The sequence below is a fragment of the Callithrix jacchus genome, chromosome 13 (assembly GCF_049354715.1).
Source record: "Callithrix jacchus isolate 240 chromosome 13, calJac240_pri, whole genome shotgun sequence".
Lineage (NCBI taxonomy): Eukaryota > Metazoa > Chordata > Mammalia > Primates > Cebidae > Callithrix > Callithrix jacchus.
The window spans coordinates 49371997-49394618 of record NC_133514.1 but is presented as its reverse complement, the minus strand read 5'-3'; the positions used below and the strand labels follow the sequence as shown (position 1 = coordinate 49394618).

Sequence of the window (22622 nt, the reverse complement as noted above, 5' to 3'; positions counted from 1 at the left end):
GGTGGAGAGTTCTGTAAATGTCTATTAGGTTTGCTTGTTCCAGGTCTGAGTTCAAGTCCTGGATATTCTTGTTAATTTTCTGTCTTGTTGATCTGTCTAATACGGACAATGGGGTGTTAAAGTCTCCCACTATTATTGTGTGGGAGTCTAAGTCTCTTTGTAAGTCATTAAGAACTTGCTTTATGTATCTGGGTGCTCCTGTGTTGGGTGTGTATATATTTAGGATTGTTAGCTCTTCTTGTTGCATTGATCTTTTTACCATTGTGTAATGTCCTTCTTTGTCTCTTTTGATCTTTGTTGTTTAAAGTCTATTTTATCAGAGACGAGAATTGCAACTCCTACTTTTTTTTGCTCTCCATTTGCTTGGTAAATCTTCCTCCATCCCTTTATTTTGAGCCTTTGTGTATCCTTGCATGTGAGATGGGTCTCCTAGATACAGCACACCGATGGGTTTTGGCTTTTTATCCAGTTTGCCAGTCTGTCTTTCGATTGGGGTATTCAGTCCATTTACATTTAGGGTTAATATTGTTATGTGTGAATTTGATCCTGCCATTTGATGCTAGCTGGCTGTTTTGCCCATTAGTTGATGCAGTTTCTTCATTGTGTTGATGCTCTTTAGCATTTGGAATGTTTTTGGAGTGGTTGGTACTGGTTGTTCCTTTCTATGTTTAGTGCCTCTTTCAGGAGCTCTGGTAAAGCAGGCCTAGTGGTGATGAAATCTCTGAATACTTGCTTGTTCACAAAGGATTTTATTTTTCCTTCCCTTATGAAGCTTAGTTTGGCTGGATATGAAATTCTGGGTTGAAAGTTCTTTTCTTTAAGGATGTTGAATATTGGCCTCCACTCTCTTCTGGCCTGTAGGGTTTCTCCTGAGATATCTGTAACATCCAAAACATGAGATTTTGCAACAAACAGGGAGTACTTCAGGGTTGACCTCCTATCTTCTTTAGAACGAATCTTATCACACAGTTTAAGAAGGTGGACATTTCAACACCATTAAGTGCATTTAGGTGGCATGTTTCTTTTATGTTAACTTGACTTCCTTGAATGGCCCAGTTAGTAAACTAGTCACTAGTAATTCAGTCACCAGGCACATCAAGCCTGCAAGAAAGGAAGCCAGTATTCAAAATGCCATGTTACCATCCGAACCCCCTCAAATAGCTCATTTTCAACATTAATATGTATAACTTCGATAATGAAATGTCTAAAGCAAACTCTTCCAACAAGATGAAAACAGCGTTTCATTTAGATGCTCATCTTTTCCTTCCATGTTACCTTTGACTAATGTTTTAGTTCTAAACAGCTTTTACAGTCCCAACATTAACATTGTTAACAGATTTATCAAGCTGTTTATATATCATTTTCCTCACAATTGCTTCATGAATCTCTTGCTTTTCCCTCTGTTAGGGACTCTGTTATCTACATTTAAAGTGAGCTTATTTCATAGTTTATTTCATGTTTCTAGTTCTTGGGTTACTAATGCATCTACTAGTTACTTTTTCTGAGTCTTCCTGATTATCTTCTAGTAGATTATAATTTTTTAATATTTAAAAATTTTTAATGTGTGTTCACATTCATTGAGGCTGCCTTTTACTTTAGGAATTTCATGACATGTCGTAGTCTTTGGAAGTGTCCCTGGAGAGTACTTTTGCAGAAATGTTGGAGATGTTGAAAGCCTTTGTGATTTTTTTTTTTAGCTTGGGGCTCTCATGTCCAGTGTGACCTAGGCCTAGGCTTTCATGTTCTTGCAAATAATCTTCTATGCTACTCATCTCTGGACAGGTTCCTTGTTGACTCCATAGACATGTGAACAATTTTTTTCAGTTCCCTTTTCATTTTTATTTTTTTGAGTTTCTGGGCTTTATGCACAGATTTCAAATTCCATTCCAGCCTCACCCTGCTCACAACAAGCTTGAAATCACATGTTTTCTTCTTGGTTCTCTGGATTGTATTAAAGCTCTACCACCTTGAAGGCAAATCTGGAACCCAGACCTTCCTGGGGCACCATGGACGTCAGCTCCCACTTGCTGGTCTGCCTTTGTTCTCTACTTATTTTGTCTTTGGCTAGAGCAAAACAAAATACGTGTGTGTGTGTGTGTGTGTGTGTGTGTGTGTGTGTGTGTGTGTGTAAAATATAGTTAGCCCTCTGTATCTGTGGGTTCTGCATTCTTGTGTTCTACCAATCTTGGGTCAAAATAATTCAGAATAAAAAAAGGGTAGTTGCATCTGTATTGAACATGTACATGCATTTTTTTCTTGTCATTGTTCTCTAACAATAAAGTATAACAGCTATTTACATAGCATTTACATTGTATTAGGTACCATAAGTAATCTAGAGATGATTTGAAATATATAGGAGGATGTGCCTAGGTTATATGCAAATACTATGACATTTCATATCAGGGACATCCATGGATTTTGATATCTTGCAGGGGTTCCTGTACTGTCAAACATTTTCACATGTGGGTTTGTGAGGGGTCTGAGTTAGGTTGGCTTCCCACATTTAGGGAAATGAGTCTGTCGTGATCGTAGGCACTTGTTTTAAATTTTTGATATGTCTGTTTGATATCATTTTAACATTTGCAGATTAAATCTGAAAATGCCAGGATATTCATGATATTTTAGAAGGATATTGAGAACTCATTATTCTAATAATAGAACTCATTGCAAAGGAGTCTATAATTTTATAAAATTACCAGTTCCTCTTAAGATAAAGTGTTTACGAAGTAACAGCAGCCTAATTCTATAGTATATTTGGGTACGTAGACTACCTCAAAAGAAGAAGTTAACATTTGTTTTTGCAGAAAATAAGTAATTGTTAAATAGCCTGGGAAAATGTAGGTAAGTTTTACTTAATGCTGACTTGTAATTTGTGGCTAGAAATGGCAGTGTTATGAACATACATGTTGTGCTATTTATTCATATATTGCTTTTCATAAATCCCTTTTTTCGTTAATTAGGTAGAAACAGAAAAGAAAGATGTTATTGATTTTGGTGACTTGACTTACGGAGGCTGGAAAGCCCTCCCACTAAAATTAATAAACCGGACGCATGCCACTGTGCCAGTTAGACTGATTATTAATGCTGTAAGTATGACATATAGTAAGGAACTCTTTCCAGAATGCACTGATCTTACGAAGGTACATTTTTTTTAAAGGATTTTGTTAACAAAGTTAGCATTACACTGTTGGCTTTACTGAACTGATTCTTGTATTTCTAAACAGAATGCCATAGCCTGGCGCTGTTTCACGTTTTCCAAGGAACCTGTCCGAGTGCCTGCAGAGGTTGCTTCCTTCGCTGATATGGTTACTCGGCTAGCAGGCCCTTCTGTGGTCAACTACATGATGCCTGCTAGTTATGATGGACAGGTAGGAGAGAACTGGCTTAGAATTAAGAGGAAATTAAGCTTCTAAACTGCTTTTCTTTCATTAAGATTTTAATCTTAATACCAATTTACATTAAGACAGATTTTTCTTTTAATTTTATAGGATCCAGAATTTCTGATGATTTGGGTTCTTTTTCATACTCCAAAGAAACAGATCAGCTCTACAGGTATCATGTTTACATTTTGTAGGAATTGCTTTAATCTGTAGCTAAATAAACTACAAAGTTGGGACTTATTTCCTTTGTCAATAAATATCAATACTTTGAAATTTGTCAAGTACTGTAGGCTGTTTTGAAAAGGAAGCAGATGGCATACTATTTTGGGACAATCCTGTGTAAGTGTGGGTAACTCCTGCAGGCAGCACTGAAAACCTTTTGGAATATTTTATGTTAATTTGTCTTATCACATTTACCAGGTGGATGTTTTCTTTCTTTTTCCACCTTTCTCTTCATTCATTTCTATTCTTTTAACTCTTTAAAAATAATTCTTGCCTAAATTTTCTTACTGCCCCTAAGGGCACTGTGTGGGACTGCTGATGGCGTTTAGAATTAAATAACTGTTCTCTGAGCTAAAAGAATGAACTTTTTTAGAGATTCTGGACTCAGCAGAAGAATTCTCAGCAAAAGTTGATATAGAAGTTGACAGCCCAAACCCTACACCAGTTCTTAGAAGTGTGAGTCTCCGAGCAAGAGCAGGAATAGCTAGGATCCATGCCCCCAGGGATTTGCAGGTAGTCTCATTCCTCCTCTCTGCCATTTGCTTTCCTTCATGCTGATTCACTTTATGACAGTTTGTTGAAATGTCTGTCTTGCCCCGTCCTCCAGACGATGCATTTTTTGGCCAAAGTGGCTTCCTCAACAAAGCAGCACTTACCTTTGAAAAATGCTGGGAACATTGAAGTTCATTTGGATATCAAGGTATGCACTTCTGTCAGAGTGCTATAAGATAGTCTTTCCTCAGACTGTGAGAGCTCCTTGCCTTCTATAGGCTGCGTGCTCCGCTTGGCCTGTCAGAATGCCCTGAGCATCAGATGAAAGAATTACTGAGAGCTTTTAAAAACTGTAAAATATATACTGTGGTGTTTTTAAGTTTAGAGTCCAGTGTCTTAAATATGAGAACCACGTTCTTAGATTAGTTACTGACAAACATGCATGTCACCCTTTGGTTGGAATTGGTGAAGAGTGATCCACACACATTGACGTCATTTCTGAGACCTGAGGATGAGTGAGAGGGAGTTAGTGATCTGAAATTGGGGGTGAGGTATAAGATAAGGTTGTTATAGAAGAGAAAGAAATATTCTTTCCAAGAGAATAGGACAAGTTGAGGCTGTGACAGATGAGGAGGGGACAAACAACCTGTCCTAGTAAATGAGAAAGGCACATAAGGCAGGAGTGACTGAGTGAAAGCCACATTGTTGTAAGTTGACATTCAGTTATGATTCTGTCACTATGTTTAGGTCCCAGAACAAGGAAGTCACTTTTCAGTGGATCCTAAGAATATATTCCTTAAACCTGGAGAAGAACATGAGGTTATTGTTTCATTTACTCCAAAGGATCCTGAAGCCTGTGAGGAAAGGTAATATAAAAATGTTATATTGGGCTGGGCATAGTGACTCATGCCTGTAATCGCAGCACTTTGGGAGGCCGAGGTAAGTGGATTTACCTGAAGTCAGGAGTTTGAAACCAGGTTAGCCAACATGACGAAACCCCATCTCTACTAAAGATACGAAAATTAGACTGGTGTAGTGGTATGCACCTGTAGTCCCAGCTACTTGGGAGGGTGAGGTGGGAAAATGGCTTGAACTCAGGAGGCAGAGGTTTCAGTGAGCTGAGATTATGCCACTGCACTCCAGCCTGGGCGACAGAACGAGACTCCGTCTCAAAAAAAAAAGTTATAATGACAGAGTTTTACTCGTCTCTCAAAACAGCCACTTACTTAGATGTGCTTCAAAATTCCACAGCCTGAATGACAAAGTCCATATATTTCCTCCCTAATAGATGGTATGACTCTGTTTAATTTCCTTTTATTTAGCTTCAGATTGTCTTCTTTTTTTTAACTAAAAATCTTTTAAACCAGTTGAATAGAAATGAATAAATTATTATTTTCAAGTATATTCTGACAAAAGTAAATAATAAGAGATGTTTCTCATTCACTTTTTCTTCTGAAACTGTTCGTTGACCTTGTCAGCTGTTAAGATACCTTTCCCCATTTTTTTCTCCAGGCCCATGACTTCTTAGCACCTAAATCATAAGTGAATATCAAATTAGAGTCAGAGCACCACTGTCATGAGTACTGAGCTTGCTTGCGTAACTCTAGCTTAAAGTATACTCTCCTGAGACACATGTGGCTTATCCCCCTGCCTGGGTTATAGAACACTTTATCATGTGCTTAGTCTGCTCTTGTGACCTTACAGAAGAGGAGTCTTGCCTGCAGCAGTGTGAATGCCTGTGCCTGGAATGCTTGCCCTCAACTTCCCTGGGCTGGCTCCTTCTGGGAGGCTTTCCTCCACTCTTCCCAAATGTCTCATAAATAGCGTTCCTAAAGCTCCGTGGCTTCTCACACCCCATGTACAGGTGCCATTGAGATTGTCTCTCTCCTTGTCTTTATTCTCTGCAGCACAAGCTCTAAGGGTGGGAATTTCACCATATCCTCAACACCTAGCTCGCTCTTGTGGACAACGCAAACATGTAGGAAACAGTTGCAAAAAGAAATCAAAATAGGACCTTCAACTCAGATTTCTTTCTTTCTTAGGATCTTGAAAATATTTGTGCAGCCATTTGGACCTCAGTATGAAGTAGTGTTAAAAGGTGAAGTCGTTTCTTCAGAAAGTAAACCTCTGCCGCTTGGACATTGCTTAGATATTCCATCAATTTTGTCCAACAAACAATTTCTGGCGTGGGGAGGAGTCCCTCTTGGTAGAACACAGTAAGTGTCAAAGATTGACACATGGTCAGTCCACTATACATATTTTGGAGCAGACCACAAATTAATGTTTGCAGGAAAATTTTGTCATAATAGATACTCTTCAGGCTCAATTGTGCAGAACTGAAAAAGCCTCCTAGATGGGCATGTGTCCTGATTCAGCTTTTCTTTAGCATATATTCCAGTCCTGCAAAGAGCACCTGACACATGACCAACAATATAATTGCTGCTGAAGACTGAGTATCTGCTTAAACTTACTGCCACTCCGTATTTTTTAAAAGCCAGCTGAGAGAGAGGTTTATGGAGAACTGCATAAAGAATATGCAGTATATCCATTCTTCTAAATGATCTAAATTTCCCAGTCAGCAACCACATGATTTTAGCAAAACCCATGGAAGTGCTTTTGATGCACCAGACTTGAGTGTCATACTTCCTGACCACAGCGAATGAAGCACCTAAGGGAGAGGGGCACCTTAGGAAATGGGAGGTAGTATTTACTGTAAAATTGTTTGGTGGTTTTGTTTTGTTTTTTGAGACTCCCTGTATTGTACAGGTTTATCTTTAAAAGGGTCTCTGAAAGAAACATCTCTCAGAAGCCTATGGCAGAAACAGTTAAACTTCTCTCAAGCAGTAACTGGCTTGTTCTTGACTTCTGAACACGTTTAACTGATGACATGACTCCATGGAAACGAAACCTAGTTTCTCCCATCCCACCTGATAACTCTGTACTTGAAAATGATAACCACAGTGCTTTACAAGAGCTTTATAAGAGATGTTTCTCATTCACTATTTTTATAAAATAAATAAAAGAAAATGAAAACTAAACAAAATAATCTTTCTTTTGGGTAATTCTTCCCCAGTCATTGTACCTGTGGAAGGCTTTTCCTGGAGGTGCCAATAGCCAAAGTTGTCTGCGTTTTCTCTTAACACAAGGTAGATGAGACGCAGACCTCAGCTACTGATTTATTAGCTGCTAATCTTCCCCAAATTTAAGTAAAATAGAGATTTACTCATGTATTCTGTTCTCCAGTGAAGACAGGATTCATATAATTTCAACAAATGTAGTGTTTTTATCAGTCAGTTCCTATTATATGTCCATTCTTGTGCATTGCAGCTTCTTTAAAAGTAGAGTTAATTCAATATACTGTTTAAAACACTACTTTGTGCAGATGAGCCTCTTAGCCTAGGACCCCTTATTTCCCTGAAAGCTCACTTGGGTGAACTAGGTATTCAAGGTCGGTGTGGCATTGACTTAATGACTTGATGAATTTCTTCACCTGGATTTTCATTGATTAATGTTTTATGTGACAGATATTTATACACATAGTATAAATAATAAGGTTAGGTGCAGAGTGGAGATTAAACCAAAAAGCCTCTATGGTGAGTCTTGAGCCTACATTTTCAGCAATATAGAATCTAGAGACAATAGTATTCTAGGCTGCTGAGATGGCTCATGTCAGTCCATCTCTAGACGTTGTGGTTGGTTTTATTTGGCTTAGTTTTTATGATAATAGTAATATCCCTGGAGGAAAACCATATTTAAAATGTGTAATTGTTTTTAGGCTTCTGAAACTAGCTTTAAGAAATAATTCTGCATCTACAATTCAACATTTACGACTGCTTATTAAAGGACAAGATCAGGACTGCTTTCAGGTTCGTAGAGTACATGGACTCTTATTATGTTGTCTGTTTTATCAGGGTCTGGAACACTTACATATGTAGAGCCTTTTCTGTTATTTATCTCTTAAGAATTTGTATTAATGATATTTTATTGGTGCTACTGCTTTGTTTTATGAAGTGACTGTCTTTTAAATTTTAGCTTCAGAACACTTTTGGTTCAGAACAGCAATTGACCAGTAACTATGAGATCAGAATTCACCCAAAGGAAGACATTTTCATCTCTGTGTTATTTGCACCTACTCGATTATCTTGCATGTTGGCTAGACTGGAAATCAAACAACTTGGAAATCGATCACAACCAGGCGTTAAGTTCACAGTAAGATCATTTTATTCATTTTCTCTTCCCCTCAAGTTTATGCCATGTTATAACTGGTCGAATGTTGTAAATTATATACTCTGCTTTTTATAAGTGAAAATATGTAATTATCTAGACTTACAAGATAGGAAGTAATTTATATGCCTTGCAGAATTGGACAGTTACAATAGCAGCCAGTATACCAGTCTTTCTAATGCTTTTAAGTTTCATTTTAATTTGGAAATTTTGAAATGTACCTAGCTTTTTAGGAACATATCTTTGAGTAAATCCAGGTGGAGCTGTTTAAGATACTAACTTTCCCATTAAGTTTTATTTTTTCAATTCAACAAAAATACTGTCTTAGTCTCTTCAGTCTGCTATAACTAAATACCACTGGGTAATTTATAATAAACAACAGAAATTTACTGCTCACAGTTCTGGAAGTTGGGAAGCCCAAGATCAGGGTGCCAGCAGATGTGGTGTCTGGTGATGGTTGCCCTCTGCCTTTTTGTGCCCACACATGGTGGGAAGTGTATTAAGTCTCCATTCTCTTTTATAAGGGTATTAAGCCCATTCACTGGGCTGGAGCCCTCATGGCTTAATCACTTCCCCAGAGGCCACACCTCTTAGTACTGTCACATTGGGGACTAGGTTTCAACATGTGAATTTGGGGGACGACATCACCATTTAGACCATACCAAATATCCATTGACTAAATTTCCTAGCCCCTGTTCCAGATGCTGGAGATACAAAGATGAGAGTTTTTATGCTTTTTCATTGTCAGCATAATAGGTAAAAAGGATTTAAAGCCATTTGTGTAGACACATTCAGAGCAATTAGAGATGAAAGTGGTAAGTTGTAGAGGAAAGGAAGCAATGCAAGGCAGTTGGCGGAAACTCCAGCTACATGGATGTGTCCAAGTGTTTGGCAGTGGGGTTAGGGCTCAAATTTTGGTTCTATATCCTATTGTTAAAGAGGGAATGTGATAAATTACAAGATTAACAATATCTAAAAGTTTTTAAAGTTAGATATGTATTACAGCTTTATTTGGCACTGGAGCTTGACCTCTGTTTCCTGTGGAGTCACTTGACTGGCCCCATGAGCTGCAGTGGACAGGAGTACCCAGGGAGCCAGCCTGTCTCTGTTACTTACACTCACCTTGGATTAGGCATTTCCTCTCTCATCTCGTCAGCAGCTACTTGCTGTCCCAACTTGCTAATTTGGTTGTGAGGAACAAATGAAATGATCTGTGTCTCGAATACCATAAAGCATGATGGGACTGCAATAAAAATGTATTGATTATTTGTTGCATGTTGATTGTATTGCGGGCACTACCCTCAATCACTATGTGGATGCTGTGATTGAATGTGTTTCCCAGATTTCTGTATTAGAAACTTACTCTGCAATACAACAGTGTAGGGAGATGGATCCTTTGGGAGGTGTTGCCCTCGGGAATGGATTAATGCTGTTATGAAAAGGTTTGAGGAAAGGAGTTTGGCCTTTTTGCCCTTGTACCTTCTGCCATGCAAGGACACAGCATTTCTCCTCTCTGGAACATGCATGATTCAAGGTGAGATCTTAGAAACAGAGCAGCCCTCACCAGAAACTGGCACCTGAGCTTGGACTTCCAGCCCAGAACTGTAAAAAATGGATTTCTGTTCTTTATAAATTACCCAATCTGTTGTATTCTGTTGTAGCAACACAAATAGACTAAGATGGTGGATTGTCACATTTTTATCTTGAAAACAACTGTCTAGGATAATACTACTCTTGCCATTCTTCACATGTATAAACTGAGGCTGCAAGAGATGTGTGGCTGTGATCGTGCATCTTACTTGCTGGTCAGTGATAGAGACAAGGTTCAAATTCAGGCTGGCTGAATGCGGAGCCCATGTTTGTTTATTGTGTAGTCTCTAGGGTACTAATAACAGCTTTATGTATTGGAGCAGTGGTTCTCAACCAGAGCTTGTGTTACTGCCAAGGGACATTGGCAGAATCTGGAGTTATTTTTGGTTTGTCATAACTGGGGACAGGACAAGAATGCTACTGGCACCAAGTGGATAGAGGTGAATATCCGAGAAAGCCCAGGACAGTTCCAACCACAAATAATGATACAGCTCAACATTTCAATAGTACTGAGGTTAGGAACAATAATTTCTCTTGTTTAATCAGGATTTACTGGTATGAGTCAGATTTATTTCATTTAATCATTGTTTTTTTCTTTACTTTTTTCTTTTTTGAGACAGAGTCTTGCTCCATTGCCAGGGTGGAGTGCAGTGGTGCAACCTCAGCTCACTGCAACCTCCGCCTCCCAGGTTGAAGCAGTTATCCTGCCTCAGCCTTCCGAGTAGCTGGGACTACAAGCACACGCCATCATGCCCAGCTAGTTTTCCTATTTTTAGTAGAGACAGGATTTCACCATGTTGGCCAGGATGGTCTCCATATGTTGACCTCATGATCACCCACCTCAGCTTCCCAAAATGCTGGGATTACAGGCATGAGTCACAAGGCCAGCCAATCATTTTTTTTTTCTTAATCTTGTTAGTCAGTAGTAATTTTGTGATTTCTTAGGCTTTAAAAACACAGGCAAAATACTTACAATGAGTGTTTTCAAAGGTACCTTTTCACCTGTTACTTGCTATTTGGTTTTATAGATAAAATTTACTTGTAAGTTTCTATGGAAAAGGAAAAATTAGAAACATTTTTGCCGTTGAAACTACCAGAGGTCACTTTGAGTGAGGGAGGATTTGTAGGAGCTTCCAATCTGAAACCCTTCGAAATGCTTTTTATTTATTTATTTTGAGACATGGTCTCATTCTGTTGCCCAGCCCGGAGTTCAGTGGCATGATTTCAGTACACTGCAACCTCCACCTCCCGGATTCAAGCAATTCTCCTGCCTCAGCCTCTCAAGTAGCTAGGATTACAGGCACCCATCACCATGCCCGGATAATTTTTGCATTTTTAGTAGAGACGGGATTTCACCATGTTGGCTAAGCTTGTCTTGAACTCCTGACCTCACATGATCCGCCCCTTTCGGCCTCCCTGTGTTGGAATTACAGGCATGAGCCACTGTGCTGAACCTGAAATGCCATTTATTTCTACTAAAAGTCAAGACAGTGCACATTGATGAGGTATCTGAAATTACTTTTTCAAAATGTTATTTTGATTGAGTACATAACACAACTCAGAATAAGTTATGATGGCTTCAAGTTTGCAAGGGATTCTTTGCAACCTATTTTAGTACAGATAGAGTATCCCTAATCTGAAAATTCTAAATCACAATGCTCCAAAATCAGAAACGTTTTGAATGCCAACATGATGCTCGAAGGAAATGCTTTTTGGAGCATTTTGGATTTTTGAATTAGGGATGTTCAACCAGTGTAACGTAAATTTTCCCAAATCTGGAACACTTCTGGTCCCAAGCACTTCGAATAAGAGATACTCAACCTGTAATTCAGAATGAAAGATAGTTGTTAAAGATGTGTGCATTTCAAAGAGTATGGAAAGTTTCCAGCAGGGTGTTTTCCTTACATTTGTTTTTATGAGGTGTATTCTGTGAAACCTTGCTTCCTGCAAGGGGTGAGCCCTGTGGAAGCAGCAGCGGATGGATTTCCAAGCCTGATTCTAGTGTGCTGCTTCCCCAGTTGACAGTGCGTCTGTCCTTCAAAAGTTGTTAAGAGTTCTTGTCTTTAGCTTAGTCCCTTTTGCATGCTTCACTCTGACACTGGCTGGACCGCACACTAAGAAAATTATAAATAGAGTTTTCCCCAAAAATATTTTATTATGAAAAGTTTCAGAATTATTGAGAAATTGAAAGGCTTATACACTAAACACTCATATACACTATCACTTAGATTCTATAGTTAACATTTTGCTATATTTTGTCTCCCACATATCTAGCCATCCATCAGTTAATCTTTTTTTTTTGAAAAATTTTTAAAATTATACTTTAAGTTCTGGGATACATGTGTAGATTTGTTACATAGGTATACACATGCCATGGTGGTTTGCTGCACCCATCAACCCATCATCAGTGTTCTCCCTGTGTCCATGTGTTCTCATTGTTCACCTTCCACTTACGAGTGAGAACATACGGTCTTTGGTTTTCTGTTCCTGTGTTAGTTTGCTGAGGATGATATTTCCAGCTTCATCCATGTCCCTGCAAAGGACATGAACCCCATCCCTTTTTATGGCTGCATAGTAGTCCATGGTGTATATGTGCCACATTTTCTTTATCCATTCTATCATTGATGGGGCATTTGCACTGGTTCCAAGTCTTTGCTACTGTGAATAGTGCTGCAATAAACATGTATGCATGTGCCTTTATAGTAGAATTATTTATAATCTTTTGCATATATACCCAGTAATGGGATTGCTGGGTCAAATGGTATTTCTGGTTCTAGATCGCCACACTGTTTTCCAAATGGTCGAACTAATTTACACTCCCACCAACAGTGTAAAAGTGTTCCTATTTCTCCACGTCCTCTTCAGCATCTGTTGTTTCCTGACTTTTTAATGATCGCCATTCTAACTGGCGTGAGATGATACCGCATTGTGGTTTTGATTTCTCTGATGACCAGTGATGAAGAGCTTTTTTTCATATGTTTGTTGGCCACATAAATGTCTTCTTTTGAGAAGTGTCTGTTCGTATCTCCCAGTTCCTCTGTCCCAGGGAGATGGAAGTTTTATCTATAAGCCCCTGACTGGGGCTGCTATCTTTTTTCAGAGATGCCCTGCCCAGAGAGGAGGAACCTAGAGAGGCAGTCTGGCTACAGAGGCTTTGCCATGCTGCGGTAGGCTCCCTCCAGTTCAAACTTCCCAGCAGCTTTGCTTACACTGTGAGGGGAAAACCGCCTACTTAAGCCTCAGCAATGGCAGACGCCCTTCCCTCACCAAGCTCGAGCATCCCAGGACGACTTCAGACTGCTGTGCTGGCAACGAGAATTTCAAGCCAGGGGGTCTTAGTTTGCTGGGCTCCGTGGGGGTGGGATCCACTGATCTTGACTTTGACTCCCTGGCTTCATCTCCCTTTCCAGGGGAGTGAATGGTTCTGTTGCGCTCGCGTTCCAGGCACCACTGGAATCCAGGGAGCCAGCCCAAATGGCTGCCCAGTTTTGTGCTTGAAACCCAGGACCCTGGTGGCACAGACACCAGAGGGACTCTCCTGGTGTACGTGTTGTGAAGATCATGGGAAAAGCATAGTATCTGAGCCAGAGTGCACTGTTTCTCACAGCACAGTCCCTCACGGTATCCCTTGGCTAGAGGAGGGAGTTCCCTGACCCCTTGTACTTCCCAGGTAAGGCGACGGCTCACTCTGCTTCAGGTCACCCTCCGTGGGCTGGTAGCCACTGTCTAACTAGTCCCAGTGAGATGAGCTGGTACCTCACTTGGAAATGCAGAAATCATCTGCCTTCTGCATTGATCTTCTTGGGAGCTACAGACCAGAGCTGTTTGTATTTGGTCATCTTGCCAGCCACCAGTTCATCTTTTTAATGCATTTCAAAGTAAATTGCAAGTATTAGTATATTAGTATATAAACTTCTTAAGCATACATGTCTGTACTAATCTTTGTATTATTCCTCTGTCATTTAAGTTTGGCTTTTGAAATAGTTTATTCTTAGCATATCAGAAATCAAATACTTTTGCAGCTCTTTGGTTTGTTTTTTTCCTTCAGATAAAGTCTTTCACATACTGCTGGACTGGAAATGGGTAACTATTACCCAAAGTATACAAACATTAGAATTTTTAACTGTATTAAATCTTTCTGAATTTTCTGACTGTAATTCAGTGTTCTTCTTTCTGCTTACATTAAATAATTTTGGATGTGTATATTCTTTTAGATACCTTTGTCTGGATATGGAGGAACAAGTAATCTTATTTTGGAAGGCGTTAAAAAATTATCTGACAGTTACATGGTAACAGTGAATGGCTTAGTACCTGGCAAAGAAAGTAAAATCGTTTTTTCTGTCCGCAACACTGGCTCCCGAGCAGCTTTTGTTAAAGCAGTAGGTTTTAAGGATTCTCAGAAAAAAGTTTTCCTGGATCCTAAAATATTGAGGATTTTTCCAGATAAATTTGTACTCAAGGAAAGAACACAAGAAGTAAGTATAAAAATTTCTGTGCTAAAAACATCAACTTATTTTAAAATTAAGTTAATAATTATGTATTTTAAGGCCAAAAGCTAAAATAATATTTGAAAATAATGTACAAGTGGAAGTACTTATATGTTCTTGGAAATGCCATGCATATGCACTTGTGTCTATATCGAATTTTTAGGCTCGTAAGATTGTTGAATCAGAGTGAAATGACTTAAGAAAGATATCTAATATTTACTCCTGTATTTTTTTCTTGGCCTCAGGATGTTACTTTAATATATAATCCATCAGACAGAGAAATCAATAATAAAACTGCAACAGAACTATCAACTGTATACTTATTTGGTGGAGATGAAATTTCAAGACAGCAATATCGAAGGTAAATTACTTATCTTACACAATGTTAGGAACCATTCAGTAGAAATGATGAAAGCTTCAGTGGCTAGGAATTTGGAATTTTTAGAACATACCACTATTTATTAGTGAACTGGTAGATTCTATCAAGATGAAAGATCTTGATAGAATTCATGTGGCTAATGAGCTGCCACAATGTGAGGAAAAAATACCTGTAGGAAACTCATCTCCTATATTTTCTTCGAATGTCCCTTCTTTTCCGGACGTACCTATTGTGCCACTCTTCCCTTACTCAGTAGGTGCATCATACTTCATAATAGGACTGTTTTCATAATGTACTCTTGATGATATGTCCAGAGACAGTGTGTCAGTTTTATAAAAGATTTAAGAACTAGTGAATGATTATATGGTATAAACACAGGGGACTAGTTTATAATATTTCTGGGAATGCTGTGAATTATTTGAAAGGATCAAGTTGAATTTTTGAAATGTGTAAGATGTTTAACTTGTAGCTACTTAAAAAGTGTGAACTATACAATCTGATGTATCTAATTTAAATATAGGGCGGGCTAACTGGCCTATGACCAGCACTTTGGGAGGCTGAGGTGGAAGGTTTGCTAGAGGCCAGGAGTTCAAGACCAGCCTGGGCAAAATAATGAGACCCTGTCTCTACAAAAGAAATAGAAAATTTAGTTGGGTGTGGTGGTGTGCACCACAAAGTAGTCCTTTGCTACTTTGTAGGCTGAGATAGGAAGATCACAGTCCCAGAAGCTCAAGGTTGCAGTGAGCTATGATTGCACCACTGCACTCCAACCTGGGCGACAGAGCCCAGACCTCTCAAATAAATAAACAAGCAAGCAAATAAACAAATGCAACAGAGCCAGACCTCGCTCATAAATAAATTAATTAATTAAACATAGTTTGATATACTGGGCTGTTGGAAAATTTAGGGTATTGATTAAGGTTTAGGACTGATTTAAACATGAATTATCATATTGTAAAGTGTAGCTTCCTAGTTTAGAGGACCTAAACATAGGATGAGTGCGGCTCATGGTGCGTCATCTGCTAATAAAAAATTATTAGAAAGAGGATGTGAAGGAATACGCCTGTCTCCTTCTGACCCTTTATGCTTGGCTGTGTTTTATTCTGATACAGAATTTGGGAAATTGTTTTGTTTTTAATTTGTTGAGGGTCATTGGACTGTTTACAAGAAGGAATTTAATGGTGACTTGCTACATAATGTTAGAACAGACCAAATGAAAAGCTTGCCTTTGAACCTAGTTTTGTGTCTTAATTATTTTGGAAATAGAAACTGACATTTGGAGAAATCACATTATGAGGTATTCTGATGTTTTTCTTTCTCTCCATTGGGATATAGAAATCAGCGTATTGTTTTCAGACTCCTCTTTGCCGTAAAGTTTATAGTAATGACATTTTCTTTGTGGACATCTGAGTATTATAAAGAAATTTAAATTTCAATTTTCTCATCTCAAAGATTTTCTGGAAGGAATCAGATAAATGTAGTTATATGATAATTTAAATATTCCCCTTCAAATCTTTCCATTTTTACCAAGTTCTTTTGTGTTCTGAGACAAATTACTAGCTATGACTAAATTATCACAAACAATGAAAATGTAAGACCTGAAAATAATCTAATTTAACTCTTCTTGCTACTGTTCTTTTAGGGAGTTCTTATTTGATGTTAATATTTAACTGAAACTGATAATTTAACTACCAAGTGTAATTTTTGAGGAAACTTCCAAAACAGATTTTCTTTAAAGTATAAGCTATGTACTAATGTATCAATATAAGTGGGATTTGCCAAATGCATTAGTGAAAATTCAATTAAAGTCATTTTATATATAATGTCACTTTTGAATAAAAAAAAAAATCTCTCATGGCAGGGCCCTGTTACATAAGCCAGAGATTATAAAACAGATACTTCCAGAACACAATGTGCTTCAAAACATTAATTTTGCTGAAGCATTTCAAGATGAGCTATTAATAACTGAAGGTAAGAATTTCAACATGTCTTGATGTATTAAACCTTTTGGGTCATTTATAGTATTGTCTAGGTCCAGTGATGTGATACAAGAAGGAAGTGTAAGTTTAGATACAGTGTTAGGCAGAGTTTGAGCCATAGCTCTGCTATATGAGTTTGAACAAATTACATCATAGAATGTCAGTTTTTTTATCTTGTACATGGGAAGAAAGGCAACATCTAGCTTTTCTTTTTTTTTTTTTTTTTTTTTTTTTTTGCCAATCAGTTTGAGCTTATGAGGTTGCTCAGGTTAGCCTTGAACTGATGACCTCGCCTTTGCGAGCGCCATGACCTGCGGGAGCCACTTTGGACCCCAAGCTTTTCATCCATACGGAGTTATTATAAGGATTTGATGAAAGAGCTTTGCTGCTGTATAAATGTTACATGTTACTAATACTTTCTGCACTTATTCTCTAGGCAGGCTTATAAACAGGAAGAGGAAAATAGTCATTATTAAATCAAATTAATTGCTACTTAGATTTGATTGCAAACCCCCACTCATTTTGAGGTTACTGTGCTATAGGGCCTTTTGGAAGATTAATGGAAGATGTAGTGGTGGCAAAAAAAAAATCAAAATAGACAGCAATGAGGTGATACTAACCTAGATGGTTAGCCCTGTTTACACTAAACATTTCAAATATTTAACAATATTTATTATTCATCAAAATATAAATATATTGAGACATAACCAACTGTAAAATATATATACAGATTTTCACTATAGTATTGTTTATAATAGCAAGAAGTTAGAAGTAACCTTAATGCCCAAGACTCGGGAGTCATTTAATTATGCAGTAGAATATTTTGAAGCCATTAGAACAATGATATGAATCTGTACTGAATGACATAAAAAGCTCTTCATTTATTACAAAAACTTTTTGAAGTTTGCAAAATAAGATCTCATTTTGGTAAAAATTATTACATTATATATTTACATGAGTAAAATCACATGCATATATACACCAAAATAATAAGTGGCTAGTTTTCTTGGTAAATTTCAGGTGGTAGCTTTTTCCTACTTTTATTTTCTAGTTTTTTAATGATGGACTATGTTTTGCTTCTGAAATACGAAGTGATGGAAAGATATATATGCCTTGGTAGGGATAATGTTGCGTAGTCTGTGAACTTTTCAGTAAGGTGGGTATTTAGATCATCTCCTCAAAGGGAAGGCAGGGATGAGGTGATTAAAAATGACAAAAAGACGTGGAATGGATTTCTCAGGAGTGTGCTAAAGGAATAGAGCAAAGGAAAGGAACTTTGGATTTGGAGTTGAAACCCAAGACCCATCTGTCCCACTGCAGAACCACCTCTTCCTCATAGGAAGGATCAAAATACAAGATAAGCTATGAAGACTGTAATTTAAGTAGGGAACAATGGTTGAGAAGCTGGCATAGTTCCATCATACGGCAACAGTCCTCTCACTGAACGGTGGATGCATCCTGAGAGGACAAGTTGCCAGTCGGTTTGTGGACAGTGGATGTAGAGGTACCAGATGCAGTTCTTGTCCATGAGGGGCTTACAGACTCAGGGGAAGACAGATGACTCAGGTGCGATATGAAAAGTGCTGTGATAGAGAGAGCTGTGTTTAGGAATCTGGGAGGGTACCTTACTTAGAGATGATTCTTGAGGTTTACTTGAAGAAAGAGGAGGAGTTGGTGAGGTGGAAAAGATGGGACCACAGTGAGGAAGAGTGCTCCAGGTAGAGCTGCATGTCCAAAATAAGTACACATGTTGTACTAAGAGTTGTGTTGACGCAGCCAACCAAGAGCTCAAGTAGCCTGTCAAAATCACCCATCTAAGATGGGGTTGAGTTGGGACTTAGGCCAAGTCTTTGGGACACCAGAATTTCGCCTCAAGGAATACTGTATTCCTTGTGATTGTGGGTTTATTGTCCAGATGAATGGAGGAAACAGTTTCGCTTTTTTGCATTGGTTAGTACCATAGATCACCTGTGAAAACACTGCAGTTGAAGCTTTTATGGGATGAATTTCAGTAACACTTGCTTGAGCATGTTACTATTCCAAGGATTTGTAACAATCTTGCTTTTATAAAATGTATAATTTGTGGCACATGTTTTTGTAGTCGATTTAAACTTTTTCAGTCATGAGACTTGGTTAAGTTATAAATTTATGGTTACTGTGTTATTTTAAAATTACCATGTCAAAATATCAATACTTAAAGACTATCTAATTTATATATAAAATGCCAAGTGTATTTTATAACATTTCTTATAAATACATATTTGGGTGGCCTAATCTAGAGATGTTCATCTTGAGCACTATTTCTAGATTTACTTTAAATTGAATACCTGTGAGACTGCCACTTAAAAATCGTGGACCCTTAACCTCTGTGCTTCCAATTCCTCCTGTTTGCAGTGAGATAATAGTACCTATTTCACATAATTGTTCTGAAAATTAATTATATTAATATATGTAAAGGGATTAGAACAAAGCCCACATTAAGCTTTATATAAATGTTGCCATATATATCTACGAAAGCATTCTTACTTGAATGCTCACAATCCCTGATATAGATCGTTATCTATGTTATAGTTGAAATTAAACTTCAGAGAGGTTAAGTAACTTGCCAAAGGTCACAGAGTGAATGAGTGGCAAAGATAGTTCAAATTTAGGTTCCAAACCTGAGCTGTCAGCCACTGGTGCTGAACTGCCTGCCTGTAATTTTGTGCCAGACTTTGTACTACTAATCCAAATATCACCTCCCCTAACCCAGGCAACTAATCTATAATTATAAATATATGCATATATCTGTTACTTTGTGGTGTGCTTGTGTGAATGTACTTCAAACATTATTTTCTATTTCAGTATATGATCTTCCCCAGCGGCCTAATGATGTTCAGCTTTTTTATGGAAGCATGTGTAAAATTATACTTTCAGTAATTGGAGAATTCAGGGATTGCATTTCTAGCAGAGAATTCCTTCAGTCTTCTTCCAAAGCTAGCTTGGAATCTGCAAGGTAAAAGAAATGAGCAGAAATATTTTACCAGATTTCAGGATGATTCGATTCATAGCAGAGCTGATCTTTTTTCCTGTACTTTACTATTATTATTATTATTATTATGTCTCAAAATTTTTATTTCACCTTTATTTTAAATTTATGTTGAAAATAATCTCGAACTTTCAGGAAAGTTTAAAAATAATGCAGAGAATTCCCATATAATCTGCACTCAAACCTCACCCTTGTTAACAGTTTACCACCTTTACTTTATCCTCTATTTGTATAGAACTTTTTTGTGTAGAACTTTCTTTCAGAATAGAGTTTCTCAGCCTTTCCTTATCTTTCCTGACAGATAATACAGAAGGTTGGATTATTGTATCAGATCCACAGAATCAAAGACTTCATCCAGAATTAAGCTTACTGGTAATTTTAGATGAAGCCTGGAGAAGTCTGGGACTGGTAGTGGCACTTTCTAGGTCCTTTTTGCAGCATTCATAGTTGAGCTCTTGTTCAAATTTGACACAGGGTCTCTAAATTGTGCATGTGCTACATGGCTTACCAGAAACAGGGAGTAATATTGAGCATGAAAGGTTTTTTTTGTACTTTGATAATTATATAACTTCTGTGGTAATGTTTCAAATAACTATCTCATAAGAGCAGAAGCTTCAGGTTTCTTTACCACCAGTAATTCTAGAAAGAGCAGATATATCTTGCAAAAAAGCATTCCATAGATAAGGACATTAGTGTGTTTGTTAGGAGATATGTCATTAGCAGGATCACCAGGAGACTTCACCAAATCACCTTTCTTTTTTCTAGAGCATTCCTTGGTAAAAAGGAAAAAATAGGTTGCAGGCCAGCTGCTAATCCTTTCTTACCAATGACCTTGATGTTTTTATGGAGTCCAGGCCAGTTACTTTGTAAAACATTCCTCAATTTCAGTTTGCAGATTCAAGTTTCACACTTCTGGCAGGAATGACGCTGTTTGTTTTCTCGTTGCATCTTTTCAGGCAGTGTACAATGCTGATTTGTCCTGTCACTAATACTGTTTTTTATAACTTAGTTAAAAATGGTCCCGCCAGATTTCTCCACTGTAAAGTTAATGAATATCTTAGAGGGAGTTTCTTAAAGATCATGATTATCTTGTTCCTCATTAAATTTGTGAGCATCCATCAATGCTTGTTGCCTGAATTATTTTCGCCATGGCTACCAAAGGACGATTTCTAATTCCATCTTTCTACATTTATTAGTTGGCTTTTTACTATGAGGAAGATATTTGGTTTTGGCCCTTTTATGTAATTCTTCACTGATACTGGAGTGGACTCATGGGTGCAGTGTTGATCCTTCACTGTCATTATTTGGTCTTGCATTGCATTCTGACTTCTGATGCTTTTGATGGGTCCCCCATCCTTCATTCTGAGCACTTTCTTACTCATTGGCACAGCAGGATGTTGAGGCTCATCATATACTTTCCCTGCCCCACCCGGGAATAACCATTTCTCTCAGAAGCTGAGAGTAGAGAATGGTGTTAGAAACCAGGGCGTGGGCGCTAGGTTTCTAACCTGTGGACACAGCCAGGAAATGTGGACTAATATACAAATCCTTACACTTCTATATTTACTTCTGTTTATAAATATGTTAAATGAGCTTACTTTGAAGCCTCCAATTCTAATCTAACACTGCAGTGCCTTTCCACATTTATACCCTTTTCTCCAGTACTGGGAACCTTGGCCCCATTCATTATCCTCAATATATTTACATTTTTACTTAATCCCCCTATTTTTAACTAACCTTCTCATTGCATGCTGCTAACCCAGACTGTCTGAGTGTTCCGTACAAGTCCCCATGCCACCACCCACCCCTTGTCACCCCTATACTTTATGTATATTTTTAAGAGACAGGGTTTTGCTTTGTAGCCCTGGTTGGACTCTTGGCCTCAAATAATCCTCCTGCCTCAGTCTTCCTGGTAGCTGGGACTACAGGTGCTTGCCACCGTTCCCACCTACTTTTGCTTTTTTCTTTTTCTAGAGGTGATGTCTTGCTGTGTTGTCCAGGCTGTTTTCGAACTCCTCACCTCAAGCAGTCCTCTTTCCTTGACATCCCAAAGAGCTGAGCAACCATGCCCAGCCTATATACATTTTAAACTCTATACAATATGAATACTTTTTATTCATTGAAAAATACCTCATATATAATGCACTTTTAGCTTTGTCTTAATGTTTTTAAATTTATGAAGAATTATATAAAAATATGTGTTACAATCTGGCTTTTTATCATTTTTATTTTATTATTATTTTTTTGAGATGGAGTCTCTCTCTGTCACCCAGGCTGGAGTGCAGTGGCATCATCTCAGCTCACTGCAACCTCCACCTCTGTGGTTCAAGCAATTCCCCTGCCTTAGCCTCCTGAGAAGCTGGGATTACAGGCACGTACCACTACACCTGGCTAATTTTTTTTTTTTGCATTTTTAGTAGAGATGGAGTTTTTTTCACCATGTTGGTCAGGCTGGTCTCAATCTGCTGACCTGGTGATCTGCCCACCTCAGCCTCCCAAAGTGCTGGGATTATAGGTGTGAGCCACCGTGCCTGGCCCTTTTATCGTTTTTAACTTTTCTCTCTGTCTCTTTCTTCTTGTCTAACTTTTTCATTTTTTAAATGACTTTTTTAGCGACTTGGGAGCTTCTCGGAAACATGGTGGCAACATCTCTTTGGATGTTTTACCAGTCAGAGGTCCTCAAGGTTCTCCTCTTCTCTCACAGGCGGCTCGCCCGCCTCCGAATCAGCTGGCCTCTGAAGAGCCGTGGACTGTCCTCCCCGAGCACCTGATTCTGGTAGCTCCTTCTCCTTGTGAGTATGTCAACTGTGACACCTCAGAAGTGTGTTCTGGAGTCCAGGC

At 38.2% G+C, this 22622-nt stretch overlaps 1 protein-coding gene across 50 annotated transcripts in view; it reads left to right on the top strand.

Moving 5' to 3' along the window:
• Positions 1 to 22622, top strand: part of CEP192 (centrosomal protein 192) — a 146011-nt gene that overhangs the window by 91861 nt on the left and 31528 nt on the right. For 47 of the 50 annotated variants that reach the window (XM_078347703.1, XM_054243939.2, XM_078347700.1 and 44 more), the window contains 14 exons: positions 2961 to 3086; positions 3225 to 3368; positions 3489 to 3552; positions 3976 to 4115; positions 4210 to 4302; positions 4842 to 4960; positions 6137 to 6310; positions 7870 to 7960; positions 8127 to 8303; positions 14123 to 14383; positions 14641 to 14756; positions 16636 to 16745; positions 19598 to 19748; positions 22395 to 22573. In XM_078347703.1, coding sequence (XP_078203829.1) covers positions 2961 to 3086; positions 3225 to 3368; positions 3489 to 3552; positions 3976 to 4115; positions 4210 to 4302; positions 4842 to 4960; positions 6137 to 6310; positions 7870 to 7960; positions 8127 to 8303; positions 14123 to 14383; positions 14641 to 14756; positions 16636 to 16745; positions 19598 to 19748; positions 22395 to 22573 — 1945 coding nt within the window. The remainder of the gene's footprint in view (positions 1 to 2960; positions 3087 to 3224; positions 3369 to 3488; positions 3553 to 3975; positions 4116 to 4209; positions 4303 to 4841; positions 4961 to 6136; positions 6311 to 7869; positions 7961 to 8126; positions 8304 to 14122; positions 14384 to 14640; positions 14757 to 16635; positions 16746 to 19597; positions 19749 to 22394; positions 22574 to 22622) is intronic. The other 3 variants (XM_078347698.1, XM_078347692.1, XM_054243936.2) reach the window with 1 other exon arrangement.